This window comes from Pipistrellus kuhlii, unplaced genomic scaffold (genome assembly GCF_014108245.1).
Source record: "Pipistrellus kuhlii isolate mPipKuh1 unplaced genomic scaffold, mPipKuh1.p scaffold_m20_p_12, whole genome shotgun sequence".
NCBI lineage: Eukaryota > Metazoa > Chordata > Mammalia > Chiroptera > Vespertilionidae > Pipistrellus > Pipistrellus kuhlii.
The window spans coordinates 6,759,394-6,778,430 of NW_023425427.1; the positions used below are offsets into that span (position 1 = coordinate 6,759,394).

The 19,037-nt window shown below is 46.3% G+C and overlaps 1 protein-coding gene and 1 long non-coding RNA gene across 3 annotated transcripts in view; one reads left to right on the top strand and one right to left on the bottom strand.

The window, feature by feature from the left end:
- SUSD1 (sushi domain containing 1) overlaps positions 1-2,917 on the top strand; it is a 77,273-nt gene extending 74,356 nt beyond the window's left edge. For both annotated transcript variants that reach the window (XM_045579913.1, XM_045579914.1), the window contains 2 exons: positions 2,054-2,147; positions 2,504-2,917. In XM_045579913.1, coding sequence (XP_045435869.1) covers positions 2,054-2,147; position 2,504 — 95 coding nt within the window. In that variant the 3' untranslated portion in view covers positions 2,505-2,917. The remainder of the gene's footprint in view (positions 1-2,053; positions 2,148-2,503) is intronic.
- Positions 2,918-8,038: 5,121 nt separating this feature from the next.
- Positions 8,039-11,675, bottom strand: LOC123652117. The gene is made up of 2 exons (XR_006741222.1): positions 11,634-11,675; positions 8,039-8,104 (listed from the first exon to the last, which is right to left on the bottom strand). It is a non-coding gene; the product is annotated as an uncharacterized LOC123652117 (long non-coding RNA).
- Between the last annotated feature and the right edge of the window lie 7,362 nt (positions 11,676-19,037).

A 19,037-nucleotide genomic window follows, 5' to 3' on the forward strand; every position in this document is an offset into this window, starting at 1 on the left:
TATCTCTTCCTCTCTTTAGCCATTCTGGCATACTTTAGAGCAGGGGTGGGGAACCTTTTTTCTGCAAAGGGCCATTTGGGTATTTATAACATCATTTGTGGGCCATACAAAATTATCAACTTAAAAACGAGACTGTGCTGAAACCGGTTTGGCTCAGAGGATAGAGCGTCGGCCTGCGGACTGAAGGGTTAGATTCCGGTCAGGGGCATGTACCTTGGTTGTGAACACATCTCCAGTGGGGGGTATGCAGGAGGCAGCTGATTGATGTTTCTCTCTCATCGATGTTTCTAACTCTCTACCCCTCTCTCTTCCTCTCTATAAAAAATCAATAAAATATGTTTTTTAAAAAATGAGCCTACTATATGTGGTCAAACATTTAATTAGCTCACCCCTAATGTCTTGGCAGGGCCAGACTAAATGATTTCATGGGCCTTATATGGCTCTCTGGCCAAATGTTCCCTACCCTTGCTTTAGATACAGGCGTCCTCAAACTTTTTAAAGTGGGGGCCAGATCACGGTCCCTCAGAGAGCTGGAGGGCCGGACTATATGAACTACTAATTCCTACTGTAACACCTCGGCTGCGCTCACTGCCCAAAAAACCTGGCGGGCCGGATCAGACTCCTCTGCGGGCCGCATGTGGCCCGAGGGCCGTAGTTTGAAGACGCCTGTTTAGAACCATGGGTATACTTGTCTTTTCTTACCGTATTTCCTACCCTGGAGGGAGAGCATTTGAAGAACTGGAGCAGTACCCAGCATACATTCAGTGCTTAATCAGAATTTTTGGGATTGGGTTGAATGGTTAATAGGGAATCAGAAGTACAGTTTGATGAAAAACAAGGCATAATAGGAGTGTACTTGTCAAATTAAATAATCCAGATAAGATTTATATCAGGATATAAGCCTAGTCCAGCTGGTATGGCTCAGTGGCTGAGCATCGACTTATGAACCAGGAGGTCACAGCTCGATTCCCAGTCAGGGCACATGCTTGGGTTGTGGGCTTGATCTTCAGTGTGGGGCTAGCATGAGGCAGCCGATCAATGAGTCTCTCTCATCATTGATGTTTCTATCTCCCTCTCCCCCTCCCTTCCCCTCTGAACTCAATAAAAATATATTTAAAAAATAAAATAAGACTTTCATAATTGTGGTAGGCAGAGGTCTAAATGGCCTCATAAATTCTTGGCTCCTGGGGTACACCCATTTTCTCCCATTTATTTACAGGCTAGTCTAGATCCTGCTGTGAAAAAAATAGTACCCACTGGATGCTTAGGGGAGGTCATTATAACAAGGTCTGGCATGTAGTAAGTGCCAAATAATTGTTTGCAAATTAAAACACGACCCCTCGTTTAGAACATGATAGTAACTGAACCTGACAGTTACTGGGCCCAAATGTGTACCTCACATGTGGGTCTTTTCCAGTTTATAACCAGGTCTCCCCCGGAAGTTGGCATGTGATGCACCCCAAATAGAAACAGTTATGTCTTTCAAAGAGCTTTTACATCCATGTTCTTATTTTGTCCCCAGGGGAACCTGCTGAGCAGAGCAGGGAGACACCACTCTGGCTGATGCATAGGGAAAAGGAGAGAGAATTCTACCAACAGACAGGATTTACTTGATAGGATTTACTTGCTCTGCTCAATTATTGGAGCTGTCATTTTTCGAGCAAAAAATCCAAGTGATGTCGGAAGGACTCCTTCCTCAATGCAAAGGAAAACTGCCCCTAAGTCTAGCCAATGTTGTTGACTTGAAAGGAGACCAACCAAAGCACACAGTGTGCCGCATTTGTATGCTCCTCAAACCCGTCTTTCCATCCCTCATGACTTGAGTGTGGCCTGGTTTCCTGCCTCCTTTTCAGAAATACCCTGGGACTGTTTTCCTGAGGCCCTACATCCTCAGGGCGAACCCAGAGGCAGGAGGCACTCTGGGCATTTCGAGGATGGTTTGTTAAGTGGAGCCAAGTTTGGGGTTAAAACGGAGTGAGCACAGGTGGGTGTGCACCTCCTGGGAGGGCATGATTCAGGCGCTGTGGGCTCAGGGTGTGGTTTCGTCCCACAGCTTCATCAGTCACACTGCAGCAGATGGCAGGCGTTGGGCTGGGCTCCGTGGCTGTCGTGATGGCTCTCGCATTCCTCTCCTTCTTAGCAGTGTGGTACGTGAGCTTGTTTTTGAGAAATGAGGTCAGCAGAGGGAGGATGGGGTTGGGGTCATGGAGAACAGCTGGGATTGAGGAGGGTTAAAGGGATACGGGTGGAGGTTGTCCTGGGCATAACGGACATTCAACAGGCAAAAGACATGAGTAATTCTGCACCTTAGGTGGTGGGGATGCCCTCCTGTCCCAGGGGAAGAGCCAGGTTGGTGATGGCTGCCCTGGCCACCCAGAGTGATGGCTCCTCTCCCATGCAGCTTCTCATGAATGTGCCTGGGCTGCTCCCAGGGATGCACCGTGGGAAAACCAAAGTGTGCCAATGGACTGACTCTCTTTCCTCCTCCATGTCTGGATTGCAGATGAGTGCTACGTGGGGCGGATGCACTGCTGCTGAGGCAGATGTTATGACAGCTTCTCAGGGGTCTGCCCAGAGCACCTTCCATCCAGGTGTGCGGGGACCTGCGGACATTCTCCACTCCCAGCTTGGACCCATTCCTGGATTCAAGATGGCAACTATGAAACTCCCCAAAAGGAGGAAACTCAGGAATTGCTGATGTCTCCCCTGCTACATACACGACCACTATGAACTTGTGTCTGTGAACTTGAGACTCTTGATACATGGATGGAATATTGACTCAGACTTCCTCTGAGTGAGGCCCGAGAGACAGCTCCTCCAGACATGAGTGCAAGAGGGTCTCTGTGTCTTCTTTTATAGCATCTTTGTTAATTAATTCAGAATCCATTCTTTTACAATAACCAATGAGATGGACTTAGGATTTTTTGTTCGAGTGTGTGTTTTAAATATATTTTCTTTGATTTCAGAGAAAGGAAGGGAGGGGGGAGAGGAATAAAACATCTCTGATGAGAGAAAATCATTTACTGCCTGTCTACTGCATGCCCCACAATGGGGATTGAGCACGAAACCCAGCCATGTGCCCTGACTGGGAATTGAACCGTGACTTCCTGGTTCATAGGTCAATGCTCAACCACTGAGCCACACCGACTGGTTGAGATAAACTTAAGATTGGATTAAAATTTGACTTTGTGAAAAAGGTCATGAAAAGGATGGAGATCATTGACCCAGGCCAACTTGTCAAACACCGTGGAGCAGCCCTTTTCCTATAATTAACTGACATCTAATTAGAAAGTATACGTTCCCTGAAAAGTCTGTTCGATACAGTCTCATTAGTCTTATGGATTCAAAAGCCATAAGTGTTCATTTCAGGAAAAATAGTCTGTGAATTTAGACCATTCTCTTGATTATGAATATTTATAGCAGCCTTGGTTAATTTTTTTTATTAATGAGGGTCTCATAAAAATGCTCTGTGCCCCCCTTTCGATTCACATATTAACACTGGATTGGAATAATATCAAGCCCAGGGCCGGCCAGAATCCATGTGTTTCCAGGGGTGGGGTGACAATGTGGGTAACGCGATCATCCCTTTTGCCTACAGCAGCTCTGGCTGCCTCTCCATCATGAACCATGACGCTGTAGGTGGAAGCAGCCCTGGGCCTACTATGACTGAGCTGCACTGACAGGTGGGGTGCAGATTTGACTTTCAAAGTGAATGTGTACTTAACTTTCCTTCCTAACTGACATGCAACTCCAAGGCTCAGTAAGGAGCCAACGGAGAGGAAAAGCAGAGGCTCGTGATTTCCCTCAGTCACAGTGGCTTCTCCTCCCTCCCTCCCTGGGCCTGGAGAATAAGAAGCGTGGGGGAGACCCAAGGAGGACAGTTATACTGTACAACCTCCGGGCACAGCGTGTCAGAACATGATCCTAGAATTGAGCAACGTAGCAGCCCTGAGGAAAAGGGACAGTGATGCCCACAGGGTGGGCTGGCAGGTTCTCCACCGGCTTCCTGGGCTTATCAGTGAGGGGCAGAGCTGATAGCCTGGGCTTGTAGGCAGATGAGGATGCAGTAGGAACAGGTGCAAACTGTCTGTGAGGTTGCTCCGCCCTGAGGACTCCAGCCCCAGGTGAATCCACGTACTTGGGAAGGGTCAGAGAGATGGAAGTAATATTCCGACACTTGGGGGTCAATGCCAGAGGTCAGACCCGGCCCCTGCCAGTACAGGGCAGCGTTAGAAATACTGGCCCTTCATCCTCTGAAGCCCTACCTCAGACTACAACTTAGGATCCACATTTACAACTATTCCTGCTCTCATCTCAGGTGAATTATAGAGTAGAGCTCTCAACAGACTGACACAGATAGCTTTCTGCTTTTCATTTTATGGGCAACAATTCAAACTCATTCTGTTTTCACAGCTTGAATGAAAATTGGAATCATTACACATTATTGTGATTATATAGGGCAGGAGCGCTGATGAGCAAGGGTTTTCCTCTGCCCCAAGCGAGAATCTAAGCCTTCCCTCCTCCTCCTCTCCTCCTCTTCCTTAAAAAAAAAAAAAAATAAAATAAAAATTCAGAGATGAAGGGGGCGCTTCCCTGACATGAGGGGGGAGAGGGAGAGAGAGAGAAAGAGGGTGGGGGAGAATTATGAGAGAATGCCTCCTGTACACCCCACACTGGGGATCAAGCCAGCAACCTGGGCATGTGCCCTGACTGGGAATCGAACCGTGACCTCCTGGTTCATAGATCAACGCTCAACCACTGAGCCATGCCAGCCAGGCTCGTCCCTTTTTTTTTTTTTTTTTTTTTTTAATATTGGTTATGTAAACAACATATGTTTTCATACACACACACACAGACACACACACACACACACACACACACACACACACACCTAATTTCCAGCTCTAGAATTAACTTCTGAACAAGCGACAGCTGTCCACATGGAAACTTAGCATAATTGTCATTGGAAAAAAAAGAAATCCCACTTGCTTAGCATAAAAAATTCTAGTTAAAATAACTATTAAGTAAAATGCACTTGTGGGCACAGTGCGGGAAATGTAAGAACTGTTCGGGCAAGAGTACTAAGATAGCAAAAACGTGGACTTTGCTCCTTCCTCTAGATGTTCCAAATGGTAGCAGAGTCCCTCGGTGTTAATCCTTAATAGAAGCAGGTGCTGAGCATTTGCGAAAAGGATGCGCCCTCTCTCTGAAGTTCGCTCCTCACAGTTTTCTCAGAAACGTGAAAGCAGCTTTCTGTATTCCCCACCCCAAATGGACTCCTGGTTAAGTGGGGAGGGCATCTCAGGAGACTTGACAGTTTGTCTTCCTGGAAGAATAAGGGTCCTTTTATTGAAGGGCAGGTCAGATGGCACCCGGAGTTGGGTAATGAGTGGGCCCCACGGTGGGGATGGACGAAGGAAGGACCTTCCCTGTTGGCTGTCTTGGGACGATGTGTGGAAGTGGGCCCTAAGATCCAGTCTTGAGCTCCCTTCCAGACTAGGAACCCAAAGTGGGGGGACTGCCCAGTTACGGAGCTGACTGTTCCCCTTGACCACAGTTTTTAGTTATCTCTTCCTTATTTTCTGTTTGTATGTGGTCTTTCACTTCATTCTCACAACAGTTCTGTATGGTGGGAATGTTAAGGGTTATTGTTTACCATGTTTTAGAATGGAAAATGGGCTCAGTGGGCCAAGTCTTCTGACTGCAAACCTAGTTCTCATTGCTGGGATTTCATAGGCCTTGAGCTAACCTTTGGACGGCCCTTTTGGTTCTTGGGAGAGTCAGGTTTTTTTTTTTTATATCCAAACTATCCCCTTTCCTTTCTTCCTTTCTTTTTTCTTCTTCATGCTCTTTCCCCCTCCTTCTGCTTCTTCCTCTTCCCCTTTCCTCCTTCTCCTTCCCATAATGAGGTCCAACTATGCATGTAGTTTTGTAATATGTTTCTTTCATTCATCAACATTTCCTTCTTCATGTTAATAATGCTTGCATTAAAAGTTTGAACCATAATTTATCTCATCAGTACTCTATTGAGCACTTAGAATGTTTCCAGATGTTCATTATCCTTATACAAATCTGCATAATTGTATGCAATTATTACTTAGGCTAACTTCTTAGAAGTGAAATTGTTGTAATGAAAAACACTATTACATTTTATCTTTACTACATATTGTCAGATTACTTCATAATCTCACAGGAAGTTTCTACAAGTTTGTACTCTCACCTGCAGAAAGCTTCAACATCACTAGGCATTATTGATATCTCTAATCTTCATTAATCTGGTAGGTGAAAATGCTGTTTCAGTATTTTATTTGTATTTCCTTGACTATTTTTTATGTGGATTAGTCATTCATAATTTTGTCTTGGTGACTTTTCTTTTTTCTCAGTACTTGGAATGTTGTTTATCTTTTATTGGTTTGAAAAATCTCTTTGTATCATAATAATTTTCACTCTTAGCTGTCATATACAGGTGCTCCCCCCCCAAAAAAATATATATATATACACTTTAACAAATGATAGCTCAATTGATGTTTCTTTCTTTCAGATTTAGCCCATTGGAATTAATCATTATTCCGAATGTGTATATATATTTTGGGACACCCTGTGTTTTGTAAACAAATTTTCTAGTTTATCGTTTTCTAGTTTATCATTTCCACATAAAAACTTTACATTTGTATAGTCAAATTTATCAGTCTTTTTCCTAATTATTTTGCTTTTGGTGCCATGCTCAGAACTTCCAATCTCAAGGTAAGAAATATAATGCAGCAGTTAAAAATAAAATACTTGCTGAAACCGGTTTGGCTCAGTGGTAGAGCGTCGGTCTGCGGACTGAAAGGTCCCAGGTTCAATTCCAGTCAAGGGCACGTACATTGGTTGCAGGCACATCCCCAGTAGGGGGTGTGCAAAAGGCAGCTGGTCGACGTTTCTCTCACATCGACGTTTCTAGCTCTCTCTCCCTTCCTCTCTGTAAAAAAAAAATAAAATATATTTTAAAAAATAAATAAAATAAAATAAAATACTTAACTCATCTGAAATTTATTTAAGTATAAGGAGTGGGGTTGGGGGAATATTTTAATTGTTGCTAAATGGTTTAGCCAGTTGTCCTGTTAATAGTCATTGGTTGTTAGTTTTTCCTCTAGTGATTTTCAATCATACTAAATTATATCCTAAAGTCTATTTCTGAACTTTTTTTTTGTTCTACTAATCTATTTCTGTGCCAATACACCTGCTGAAACTGTGAGATAGTTTTTATATATATCAAGCAAAAGCTACCACTTTTTTTCAGTTAATTCTCAGAGTGTTCTCAGCTTTTATTGTGTATTTACTCATGTATACATATTTATAGTACATAAACTAAATAATTATATGGTTAAATTCCCCCTCAGAATCTTAACATTTTTTCCTGGGGATGTGTTTACCAGTTTCTCAAGAATATGCATTCCCACTACCTCTTGTCTGCTGCCCTGCATTAGCCTGCATTTTTGCAAACTCTGATAATATTTCCAAATGGACTCACCTTTTTCGCTACATGATTTCTGCTTTGCATACTTGCTTGCTTGGTCAAGCATCATGCTACCTTCTGGTAAATGGAAAGGAAAATCAATTTTTTGAACTGAACAACAGGAAAAAGAACCTATTTTGAGCAGATACTTTCTAAGTGAAATGAGAGCCTTAGACTTAATTGAGTCCAAAGGGGAGGATGCCCAGCTATGCTGAATTTTCAAACATTGAAACCGAGAAGCTCCATAATTCTTGGCTCTCGGTGGGTTCCCATGTAATTCTGAGGCAGCTCTTCAGGAACCCCATTCTAAGGGTCATCCGAGTGATTTACATATATTTTTATAAGGTTTGGACTTAATGCTGATAGTGAAAGGGAAGCTTTTTTAAACCACCCCCACCACAAGGGGATGGGATTTGATGCATAGAAAGAGAAGTCATCGCTTAAATTAGTCTGCGTTATATTGTATTTTGGAAATGTTCCAAACTCAATATCTATATCAGAGACTCTAAGTCCAAAATGTGTAGATTGTTATTAAAAAAAAAAAAATTATTCTCAGGAAAGAATCACCACAGGTTGGTTGGCTTGTTTTTTTAAACCACTAGTTTCCTGAATGTCACTGTCCAGTTGTCTGGTAGTTGCTCTGGGTCCTACCTTGATCCCTTCTTTAGGGGCCTGCCTGTCAATTGAAGAAGTGCATATGCTCCCTGCTAACTATAAAGCCTTGGTGACAATTTCAAATTAGTGGGGATGATGGATTATTAGGGAAGTGTGGGGATAACTAACCATTTGGGGGAAAACTTGTTTGTAATCAATATGGTTAACAAAGAGTTACTAGGTTTACTATGTACAAGCCTTACACATCAAAAGGAAAAGCTGTAAGATCCTCCTTCAAGGGGGAAATGATCAGACAGTTCACAACAAGTCTGCTGATATTCTTCTCTGGCGGTCATACCTGAGTTGGAATTTTCTCACACCAGCAAAAATGGGACAACTAATGTTCTCTGTGGGGGCATTGGAGCAGGAAGTCAGGTGGACATCAGACAGCTGACCACAATTTTCACTATTTAGAGGCTAGGGGTGATTTCCATTCTAGCTCAACACAGCGGGTGTCTTCCTCCTCTCTACACCCAGGAGCACTTTTTTATTTTCTCGCCTAACACCACTTTGCCTCATGGATGGCTCCCCATTGATCATTTCTCTCTGAGTCACATTGTTTAAACCGGAAGGAGGTCTTGCTCTGTGCCCTCTCCTTTGAGTGTCCCCAGGAAGCTTCCCAATACATTTCCAGAGGAATGGGGCTGGGAGTGTCGAGTTCTGTCCCTTCCAGTGTTCATGTAGCATTCCTTATGGGCAAATGGAACTCTTGTCAAACTAAAATGAACTGATGTCAGTTGCTCTTGTTTTGACCCTGAACTTACCCTGTGAATTGAGAAATCAGTCCAGGCTTCATTGCACAATACACAGCAAGTAGCTTACTGAGCGCCTTTGGATGGAGTTTCTAGGCTCCACTGTGATTCGGTGATGAGCAGAAGGACAAAGAGCAGGAGGCCAGCCAAGGCTCCTCAGGGGGAGTTTGAGCTGGACTGTGAAGGATTATTAGGGTTTTGTCAGGTGGAGAAGACTGGGAGGAAAATTCTAGTAATGGGAGAGGGGAACATAAGAGTGTGAACCAAGACAAGACATTTCAAAAAGAGAGAAATTAAAGATTGCAATCCAGGGACTAGAGAGGAAGGCCCAATGTCAAGGAGACATTACCAAAGTAAAAATGAAGGAGTAGGTGCATTGCACTGGGTGAGAATTGAAGGGGTACAGGATTAGGTAGGGGTACAGGAGTTATAGCTGCCACACAAGTTGTATCTCTAATGAGACTACCCCGCCCCCCAACTACAACAACAACAAAAAACATACTAGATAGTCATCGAAATTATGTTTCTCCTTCTAAGCAGTTGCTCTGAAAGGCTGAGCATTTATTTCAGTGCTGTTACTAGTGTTTAAAGAAATCTTTAAAAGTCCCTTATGGATTGCCTTGGGAATGTGTTTATGAGCTATGAAAGAATGTCAATATTACCTCACAGTTTTCTGTCTTTTGTCAGTGTATGGTGAAAACATTATACGTGTATATAAAATACATATCATTAAAACTTAGCCAGTTGAACTTTTATAAGCTGGAGGCATGTGGCAAATGGCTTTGACCTATTTCCAAAAATCGAACGCAATCTGAAAAGGATTCTAACTGTGGACTCAGAATACCCCCCACCCCCCACCCCCCAAAGTGTGCTGCAGGCTCTGATGCAATCGGAGGGATTCCGACAACATTGTGAGCAGCCCCAGTGATGGATTCAGCATTGGCCTTTACAGGTGACTGTTGACACGGGGACCACATTCCATGATTATATATGCGCTGGGGTATTTTTGTCATCGTGGTTGGACAAGTTGTTCTATGACCATCTCTGGTCCACGGTGGCTCCAGTGCAAATCACTCAGGATTAGAACGTCTGCCTAAATCACCCATGGAGACCCGGACAAAGCTGGGGAGTGAAGGGCATTTCCTGGAGCCATGGAAGACTGACAGGCGACCTAGTGGCGGATTTTGAGGGGGACTGGACATTAGCTCATCGAAGACTGGCTTTATTTTGCAAAGACAGACATTTTGCAAAGGGAGGAAAGGCCTTTCCCGTGACCCGAATGAGGAAATAGGCAGCTATGACTCTCTATGCAAGAGCGACGTTTCCTCTAGACACGGCCCCGAAGTGATAGGAAACAATGACAGAAGATATGGTGTGTTTGGCAAGGCAGTACCTGTTGCACCACATCACCCTTGAGCAATTGAGGGGCTTGGCTCCCTCGGGGAATGCTTCTTATCCTTCCAGCATTTGCCCTGACCCCAGAACTCACACTGGTGGGACCCTCTGGCATTTCCTCCATGTATGACCTGCAAGCCTGCACTGTGCTCATGAGGCAGAGATTGGTGTCAGGTCATGAGACTCTCTCTGTTTGTTCCAACGGCATTATGTCTGGCTGCATTCTTCAGAGCACATGTGTCAAACACAAGGCCCTCGGGCCAAATCCGTCCCGCCAGGCCTTGCAATGTGGCCCGCACCGCGCTGTCATCACTGCACTCCGCTGCGTTTCCATCACAATGACACTTTATGATTGTTCAATAAACCATTCGGCCTGCGATTTAGGCTGGATTTTAGATTTTGGCCCCTTCTCTGATTGAGTTCGACACCCCTACTTCAGAGTGTTGAGTACAATGCAGTTTTCAGAGCTCCTCCATCCTTCAAGTACTTTTCCTTATTTTCAGTTCTTTTTCATTCCCATTTTTGTTGGTAAAGGGTTTGGGGGTTAACATTCACTCCCCTCTCCATTTTCCTTAGAAGTCCTCTCAGATGGTTTCATTTCAGAAGAGTCTGTGAGCAAATGATTTAAAGCTCACGTGGGAAAATAAGTAATTGTGGAAATCTTGGACAATTTTGAAGAAGAAAAAAAAAGTTTTCCTTACCAGAAAATAAGTAAATTGATCCGGGTACTGAAAGAGGCAGATTCATTAAATGAAAGTCCAGACACTTATCCAGGGCAAAGCCTGGTGTCAGGGTTTCTCCATAGGCCTAGATTTTGGCCTATTGATCCCACTCATTATTTGAGAGTTTGCTGGGCAACAAACTCAACTTTCTGTTCTTTAGGTAAAAGATCACAGAACAACTGACTCAAGGGAATAAGAAGCACTCATAAATATTTCTATTTGCTCCTCAAAAGTCAGGGTGACACCCTAGTGTTCTAGTTTTCAAATCTCTATATGTTTGCCCTGGCCGGTGTGGCTCAGTTGGTTGGGCATCATCCTGTGCTCTGCCAGGTTGCTGGTTCGATTCCGGTCAGGGCACAAGACTGAGTTGCAGGCTCAATCCCTGGTAAGGGGCGTGCAGGAGGCAGCCCCTCTCACATTGATGTTTCTCACTCCCTCTCCCTTCTTTTCTCTCCAAAAATCAATAAAAATATTTTTTTAAAGTTTCAATGTGTCTTATTTTGTTTCCTGGTAAATACATTTTCAGTTTTGCAAACCCTTTATCCTGTTTGACCTGTAGTTATTTTACCTTTTTAATTCTATGAAGCAACGGCAATAAAAAATAATGTGAACTTGCCAAAACCGGTTTGGCTCAGTGGTAGAGCGTCGGTCTGCGGACTGAAAGGTCCCAGGTTTGATTCCAGTCAAGGGCATGTACATTGGTTGTGGGCACATCCCCGGTAGGGGGTGTGCAGGAGGCGGCTGGTCTTTGTTTCTCTCTCATTGATGTTTCTGGCTCTCTATCTCCCTCCCTTCCTCTCTGTAAAAAAATCAATAAAATATATTTTTAAAAAAATAATGTGAACTTAACACAGGAATGCAGTCCTGGCCGGTGTGCTCAGTGGTTAGAGCATCAGGCCCCTGCACCAAAAGGTCACAGCAAGTTTGATTCCTGGTCAGAGCACACAGCCAGGTGTGTGTTCAACCCCCCAGTCGGGGTGTGTTAAATACACTAAGATCTGTTTCTAGGCTAATTCTCGTTTTCTCCGACTCCTGTGGTTTTATAATATATTTTAATAGCAAACTAGGAAACCAGTATAGGTCTAGTTTCCCCTTCAGTGCTTTTGTTTTTAAAAATGGTGTAGCTATTTGCGGCAGACTTTCAGTTTAACTCCTTCTATTACCCCCCCCCCCCCACCTCCGCCTCTTCAACTGAGGCCTGAGAAGATGACTAGAGTTTCCAACCTCCTTTGCTGCCCTGAGGACAGAGTATCTGTCTAGTCCCTTCCTCTGCAGTGAGGTCTACCAGGGGAGTTTCCGGGAAGCTTTTCCTTTGCCGATAAAGGGTGTAAATGGGGCTACTGCCTCTCCCCCCAGCACCACACACACTTCTGTCTTGAGAGCAGATGTGTGACAGCCATCTAGAATGTAAGAATCCTTTTGTCACCTGGCCAGTGTTGCTCAGTGGCCTGAGCACCGAAGGATCTCAGGTTTCATTCCCGGTCAAGAGCACATCCTTGGGTTGCAGGTTGGATCCCCAGCCCCAGTCAGGGTGGGAGCTGACCAATCCGTGTGTCTCTCTCACATGGATGCTTCTCTCTCACCTTCCCTCTCTTCCACTCTTTCTAAAAACTCAGTGGGGAAAATATCCTTGGGTGAGAATTAGGAACAACAACAAAAGAATCATTTTGTCAAGTTAAAAAAAAGTGATGTCTAAGACAGGGGGCTTAACACAGCCCTGTGAAATGACAAGGCTTTTATTAAATTATCTTCTCTCTAAAGCTGTGGGGGAAATTGGGAAAATACTGCTGCATTCCTGAGAGTGCATTTCACTTACCCACATAGCAAAGCTTCGTTGGGTCTTTCCTGTATGCTGTGTGTGGGCATAAAAAATGGTCTGGTCACCAAAGGTTGATGGGTGCACAGAGAAGGAGGAAGAAATCAACCTTGGACAATGATTTCTCTTCTGTACTTGAGATAACAGCATTCAAGTCCGGGCAGCAGACACCTGCTGCCTGTGGACGCTGCAAGACTAATTTCCCAGCACCACTGCCTTTCCTAGGCTCGAGTGTCTGCCCAACCCCTACCCTAGGAGGATGACTCTCCCTAGCTCATATTTCTTTGCGTAGAGAACATTCTCTTCCAGTAAGCCTGGCCGTCCTGCTGGGAGCAGGTGGCTGCAGGAACCATGCTTGAAACCAATGCTGTGACCACAGACATCCGACGTAGGCCAGGGGTACGATGACGTGGAAAACGGGTGCCGCTGAGCGTGTGCTCTGTAGATGGAAAAGGCCTCTTTGGGCTGAGGGACAGGAGACAAGGACATGACTGAAGTGGCATTTGACCTCCCTTTCTTTTTTTCTTTTTTAAAAATATATTTTTATTGATTTCAGAGAGGAAGGAAGAGGGATAGAAACATCAATGATGAGAGAATCATCGATCGGCTGCCTCCTGCACGCCCCCTACTGGGGGGATTAGGCCCTCAACCCCAGCATGTGCTCTTGGCCAGAATCGAACCTGGGACCCTTTAGTCCACAGGCTGATGCTCTATCCACTGAGCCAAACCAGGTAGGGCTGACCTCCCTTTCTTGCTGTGGTGCCTCACGTTTCACAGAGCTTCAGCAATTTGCCCAAAGCAGAGGCAAAGCAGGCTGTGGTGGGGGAAGTGGAAATTGGCTGGTGGTGGTTCTTTGTGCCACAGACAGGCTGGGAGCCCTCATGGAGTGGCAGCTGGGAGGGACCAGTGGTTGGACAAAATACCCAGCAAATGTGAGCCAAGGCAGTGAGAGCCAGGTGTCCCAAGGAAGGCCAAGTGGTGTACTTCCCCTCTTTGTCACCGGAGCCCTGGCTTCCCTTCGGCGTTTTCTGAGAACACCCAACACAATTCCCTCTGAGGTGTGGAGGGTCAGCCTGACCTTGTAAGCTTGGATTGTTGGGGGTGAGATAAGGCTCTGGCTTGGGAAACAGGCACCTTGCCCCACATTTCCTCATTCTCCCGAGGGCTGTGACTAGTCCTGAGAACCAGTACCATTCCCTTGACCCATACCCTGAGCCTCACAATCACATCAGAGTCGCATGACCCGGGCAGGGGTGGAGATACCCAGAGCAGAGGAGGGCAGAGTTTGTATCCAATCAGGCTGGACTGTAAATGCTGGGCAAGGGGAGGCCTGGAGAGGCAGAGGCGGAGGAGGACGGGCAGAGCCCATGGATGCTTCAGCTGATGCTGCAGGCTGAGGGGCAGCCTGTCCCTGCGCCCTGCTGAGGGCTCCGGCCTTGGGTGCCTGGTCACCAGTGTCATGTGACCATGCCCTCTCTGCTGGGGCTTGGCCTTGGCTTCTGAGCAATCTCATTGGAAATGGAGCCAAGGATCCTGGAGACGCCAAACAAATCTCAGCAAGTATATCCTGCAGAGACAGGCTATTCTTAATGACCCCAAAGCCCACAGATTTATTTATTTTAAATGACGAGATATTGTTCTTCCTGTGAAACGTGCTCTGCGGACTTCCTTCAGCTACAGCCTTTGTCTGCTGAGGTGCCGGCCTCTCAGCGCCTGCTCCCTCTGAGGGATGTCGCCCTGTTAGGGGGGTAGGAATCAGATTTTGGGAGTCAGGAACCCTGTTTCCTGGCTCTGGCTCCAGCCTATCTGTCCCTTCACACAGCTCTCACACAGAGGCTCTGTCTGCCTCTGGGATGGCTGTGAGGGCGTCCCTGAGGGACCTGTTGACAGGAGCCAGGCAGGCTCTGCACCCATTTCTTGTCTAAGACACTTCTGGGTACTCCTTGTGATATGAGGCCAGGCCAGTTGGGAAGAAGCTTCCACCTGCCATGTTCTCCTCCCCACCGTCATCGCCAGGACTCTCCCTCCTTCCCTACGTCTCTGACAGACGGTGGGCCTGGTGGTTCCTCCCAGACTCTCCTGCCAGGGCAGATCCACTCTCAGAGAATCCCTGTCCCACTCCATCCTCTGCCTTCTGAGACACCACCGTCTGTGGCTATTCTCTCTCCTGTGGCTTAAATCTCTCCTCCACGGGAGATTCCCCATCCACCTCACACATCCTCTTGTCCAGCTGGTGTGGCTCAGTGGTTGAGCACTGACCTACGACCCAGAGGTCATGGTTCAATTCCCAATCAGGGCATATGAGGCAGCCAGTCAATGATTCTCTCTCATCATTGATGTTTCTATCTCTTTCCCTCTTCCTTCCTCTCTGAAATCAATAAAAATATTTTTTTAAAAAATCAATGTGAGAGAGACACATCGATTGGCTACCTCCCACACACACCCTGACCAGGGCCAGGAATTGAGTCTACAATTGAGCTATGGGCCCTTGATGGGAATTGAACCCAGGACACAAACCAGCTAGGGCAGCCTGGAGAATCTTGATTGGTCTGGGGCCTCCCAGCCAGGCCTACTCAGTCAAATGGTTATCCTTAGCTCTTAACAATACATGACTTGAATGATTCCATTTATATAAAATACCCAGAATAAGGAATCCAGAGGTACAGAAAGCAGATTCGTGGCTGCCAAGGTCTAGGCAGAGGAGAACAGGGAGTGACTGCTTCATGGGTATGAGGTGATAAAAATATTCTGCAAGTAGATGGTGGTGATGGCTAGACAACGTTGTAAATGAACTACGTGTCACCAATGGTCAGGAAAAAAATATGTATCTGGGGTTTACCCTAGAAGCCGACCCACTTTTACTAGTACCGAACTAAGCCACCAGACCAAGGCTGCATTCAAGTCAGCCATGACAAGAAGATGGGGAGCTCTGAGCTAGAAGTGACTCTTCACACTCAAGAGAGTGAAAACCACACCTTCCCCTACTGTAGCACAGAAAGTGTATTCCCCAAGGAAGTCTGCTAAACGCTAATGAACGAGTGGGCCTGTGTGAGCCCTTGGATCAGAAAGTGAGGGGTGTGGGGGGCGGGAGGGGGAGGCCTCCACTGGTGCCCCAGGCTCTGTTTGCATTGCTCAGGCAGCACCCGACTGTTCTGCTCTTACTGTGCTGCAGCCCGTGTGGCACCGGGAGACGTGGTCTACACACTCGGGCACATCCTTGACATTGTCTCTGTCTTGCTGATAACAAAACGTGAGGGAACCCAGCTGCTGAGTGAAACCCCTAGATTGCTTGCTTTGCTTGCTTGTCAATTTTCCCTTCGTCTCCTCCCCTGCCCTCCTCCACTTCATTTCCTGAGCTGTAAACAGGCGAGAAGAGAGCAGCTGGCTGGCCGGAGGGGGACAGAGAACCCAGCCGCATCAGCACATCCTGTTATTGTGAATCTCGAGTCCTGCAGGACTCCGGCATGTGCTGGCCTTCCTTTTTATCTGAGGGCCACACAGATCAGGGAGAAGGGCCCGGCTCTTCTCCTGACCCATAGTAGGCACTCAAGAAGGTCTAGTTCCTCCTCTTCCCTGCCTCCACTCTCTCCCCAAGGGTTTCATTTTTAGAATTAAATTAACACTAAGCATTTGAGCATGAAAAAAGTCCCTCTATTGCAGTGCTCATGGTGGAGTGGGTGGGATAAGCCTGGCATGTCCTTACCAATGTGGGATTCAGCCTGTCTGGCATGGCTCAGTGGTTGAGTGTCGACCTATGAACCAGGAGGTCACAGTTGGATTCCCAGTGAGGCCACATTTGTGGATGGCAGGCTCAGTCCCTGGTGTAGGTTGTTTGGGTGGCAGCCGTCAATGATTCTCTCTCATCGTTGATGATTCTCTCTCTCTCTTTCCCTTCCTCTTTCTGAAATCAATAAAAACATTTCTTTATATATTTTTATATATTTTTATATTTTATTGATATTTTTTACAGAGAGGAAGGGAGAGAGAGAGAAAGCTAGAAACGTCGATGAGAGAGAAACATTGACCAGCTGCCTCCTGCAAACCCCACCACTGGGGATGTGCCCACAACCAAGGTACATGCCCTTGACCGGAATCGAACCCGGGACCTTTCAGTCCGCAGGCCGACGCTCTATCCACTGAGCCAAACCGGTTTCGGCTAAAAACATTTTTTTAAAATCTGGGTACCTGAAGGTAACACAGGGTCTCGTTGATGCCTTAATTGACGTCCTTGTGGGATTACTGGGCACTAAAAGTATGCTCCCCCAACTTGGCTGGGACAACCGGACCTTCTGACTTAGGATGGGTCTTCACCCCATAGCAGCCCAGTGGCAGCTTCAGGTGTGTCTGAATAGACACAGGAGGACGGTGACAGGTGAGGGGTGACGGCTGCATTCGAAAGCTGAGTGTCGTGTATTGTCCATTTTCACCCCCAAGAAAGCAGCGAGAGCCTCTATGGCACTACCGCGCTATCAAGGTTTGCTCTTTGCAAAAACACTTCCATATATGTTACCTTACTTCTTCCTAACGATTCTGTGAGATAAGTGGTGATTTTCTCTAATTTACAGAAAATAGAAAACCCGAAGTTATACAACTAAAACTTAGAAAAGATGGGAACTAGATTAAAAACGCGTGAGCAGATTCACCTGTGCGAAGTGGTTTAACCTCTTCCCATGGAACGTTTGTGGTCTTCTCCCCACCCTCCCGCCCTCCCCACGCCTCGCGCCTTCGCTTTCTCCTGTTACAAAGCCCACTGTTTCCCGGGTTAAACACTGGGCGCCATGCCCTCTAGTCTCCACATTCCCCAAGCGGTTCCTTTCTCTTGGGCTTTCTACGAGGGCTGGAAGCAGGGCTGCCATTTAGCTTGAACAGAGACAAGGTCAACAATACTTGAAAGGAACCGGCTCTGTGCCTCCGGTTTGCCGGATAACCTGAACTTGTTGCATTTTTTAGATGGAGAAAGGGATCAAAGAGCTCTGCCAAGCCGGAAGTGTAGGCCAATGGCCTTGCTCCAAGACACCTTTCCTGCTTCGAGGCTGCTGAAGTGCAGAGCGAAGCTTTGGGGGTGTAAGGGGGGGTCCCCCGGGGGGTGGGGTGGGGTGGGGTAGGGGGTGGCCGGGTAGGGAGCTTGGCAGAGGCAAGAATGGTGCGTTTCACTGAGACCTTGGTATTCATGAGCACACAGCAGTTAATGGTCTTTGTTAATGATTCCTAAATCTTCATGTCAGTAATGGAGTCCTTTAAACTCGGGATAAATGTAATTATTTGTGTTGTCTTATAGTTTTAATAACTAGATTTGCCATAAATTTGTTTCTTTGTTTTCTGTTTTCCCAAAGAAACCTGTTTTGTTTCCTAACTCATTAGTGTCCATCTTTATCGTCATGACGATGATCATTGTGATTGCTTTAGGGTAGATTTTGTTTAAATCCTTGTCATTCAATGTTAACCCATTATTATTCTTTGGTGATAAAAAAAAAATTATTAAATGGCAGCAACTTGTTAGTTTTTACTAGTTCTAATTTGTAAATAGTTTGCAAGGCTATTTTAATGTTCAAAGGAGCAAAAGTATTTTCTAGTTCCCAATAGATAGATGTTAAGAATCACTCAGACTTAACAGAACTCAACTGTGACTGAAACTGGGGGCAGTGGTGTGGGTGAGTAACGGGGGCGTTTTTCCCTTCTCACAGCCATTGGCACTGGCAGCTGTGGGGCAGCTGGTGTCAGTGAGGAAGCAGGCTGGGCCAGATGGCCTTTCCTTCAGGGTCTTATGCCATTACCTCTCCCCACCCCCCAACTGGAGCACATGGTCAATCTAAGACTGGGGTGGGACACTTCTTGCTGAGCATGAGGTCCTCACGGCTCCCTAAAAAGCCTGAGGAAGAGTGAGGTGGGGCCTGTGAGGAGGTAGGGACCAGGGAGTACAGAGTAGGAAGAAAGGGTTGGGAGGTGGGCGATGGCGGGAGAGGAATGGGGGGATGGGGGTGGGGATTTGCCTCTCCCACGGCTGAGGCCTGAGAGGCCTGATTGGACATGACATCCTTCAACCAACGGGCACCCCCAGTACTGCCAGTAGGGATGTAGCATGGTGCCACCATTTGGGAACACGGTTTGGCAATTTCACAAAATGTTTACTGTAGAATTCCCATGCAGCCCGACGTGGTAGACAGGACCAGGGTCTCCCCAAAGGAGGCCACCGTCTCATT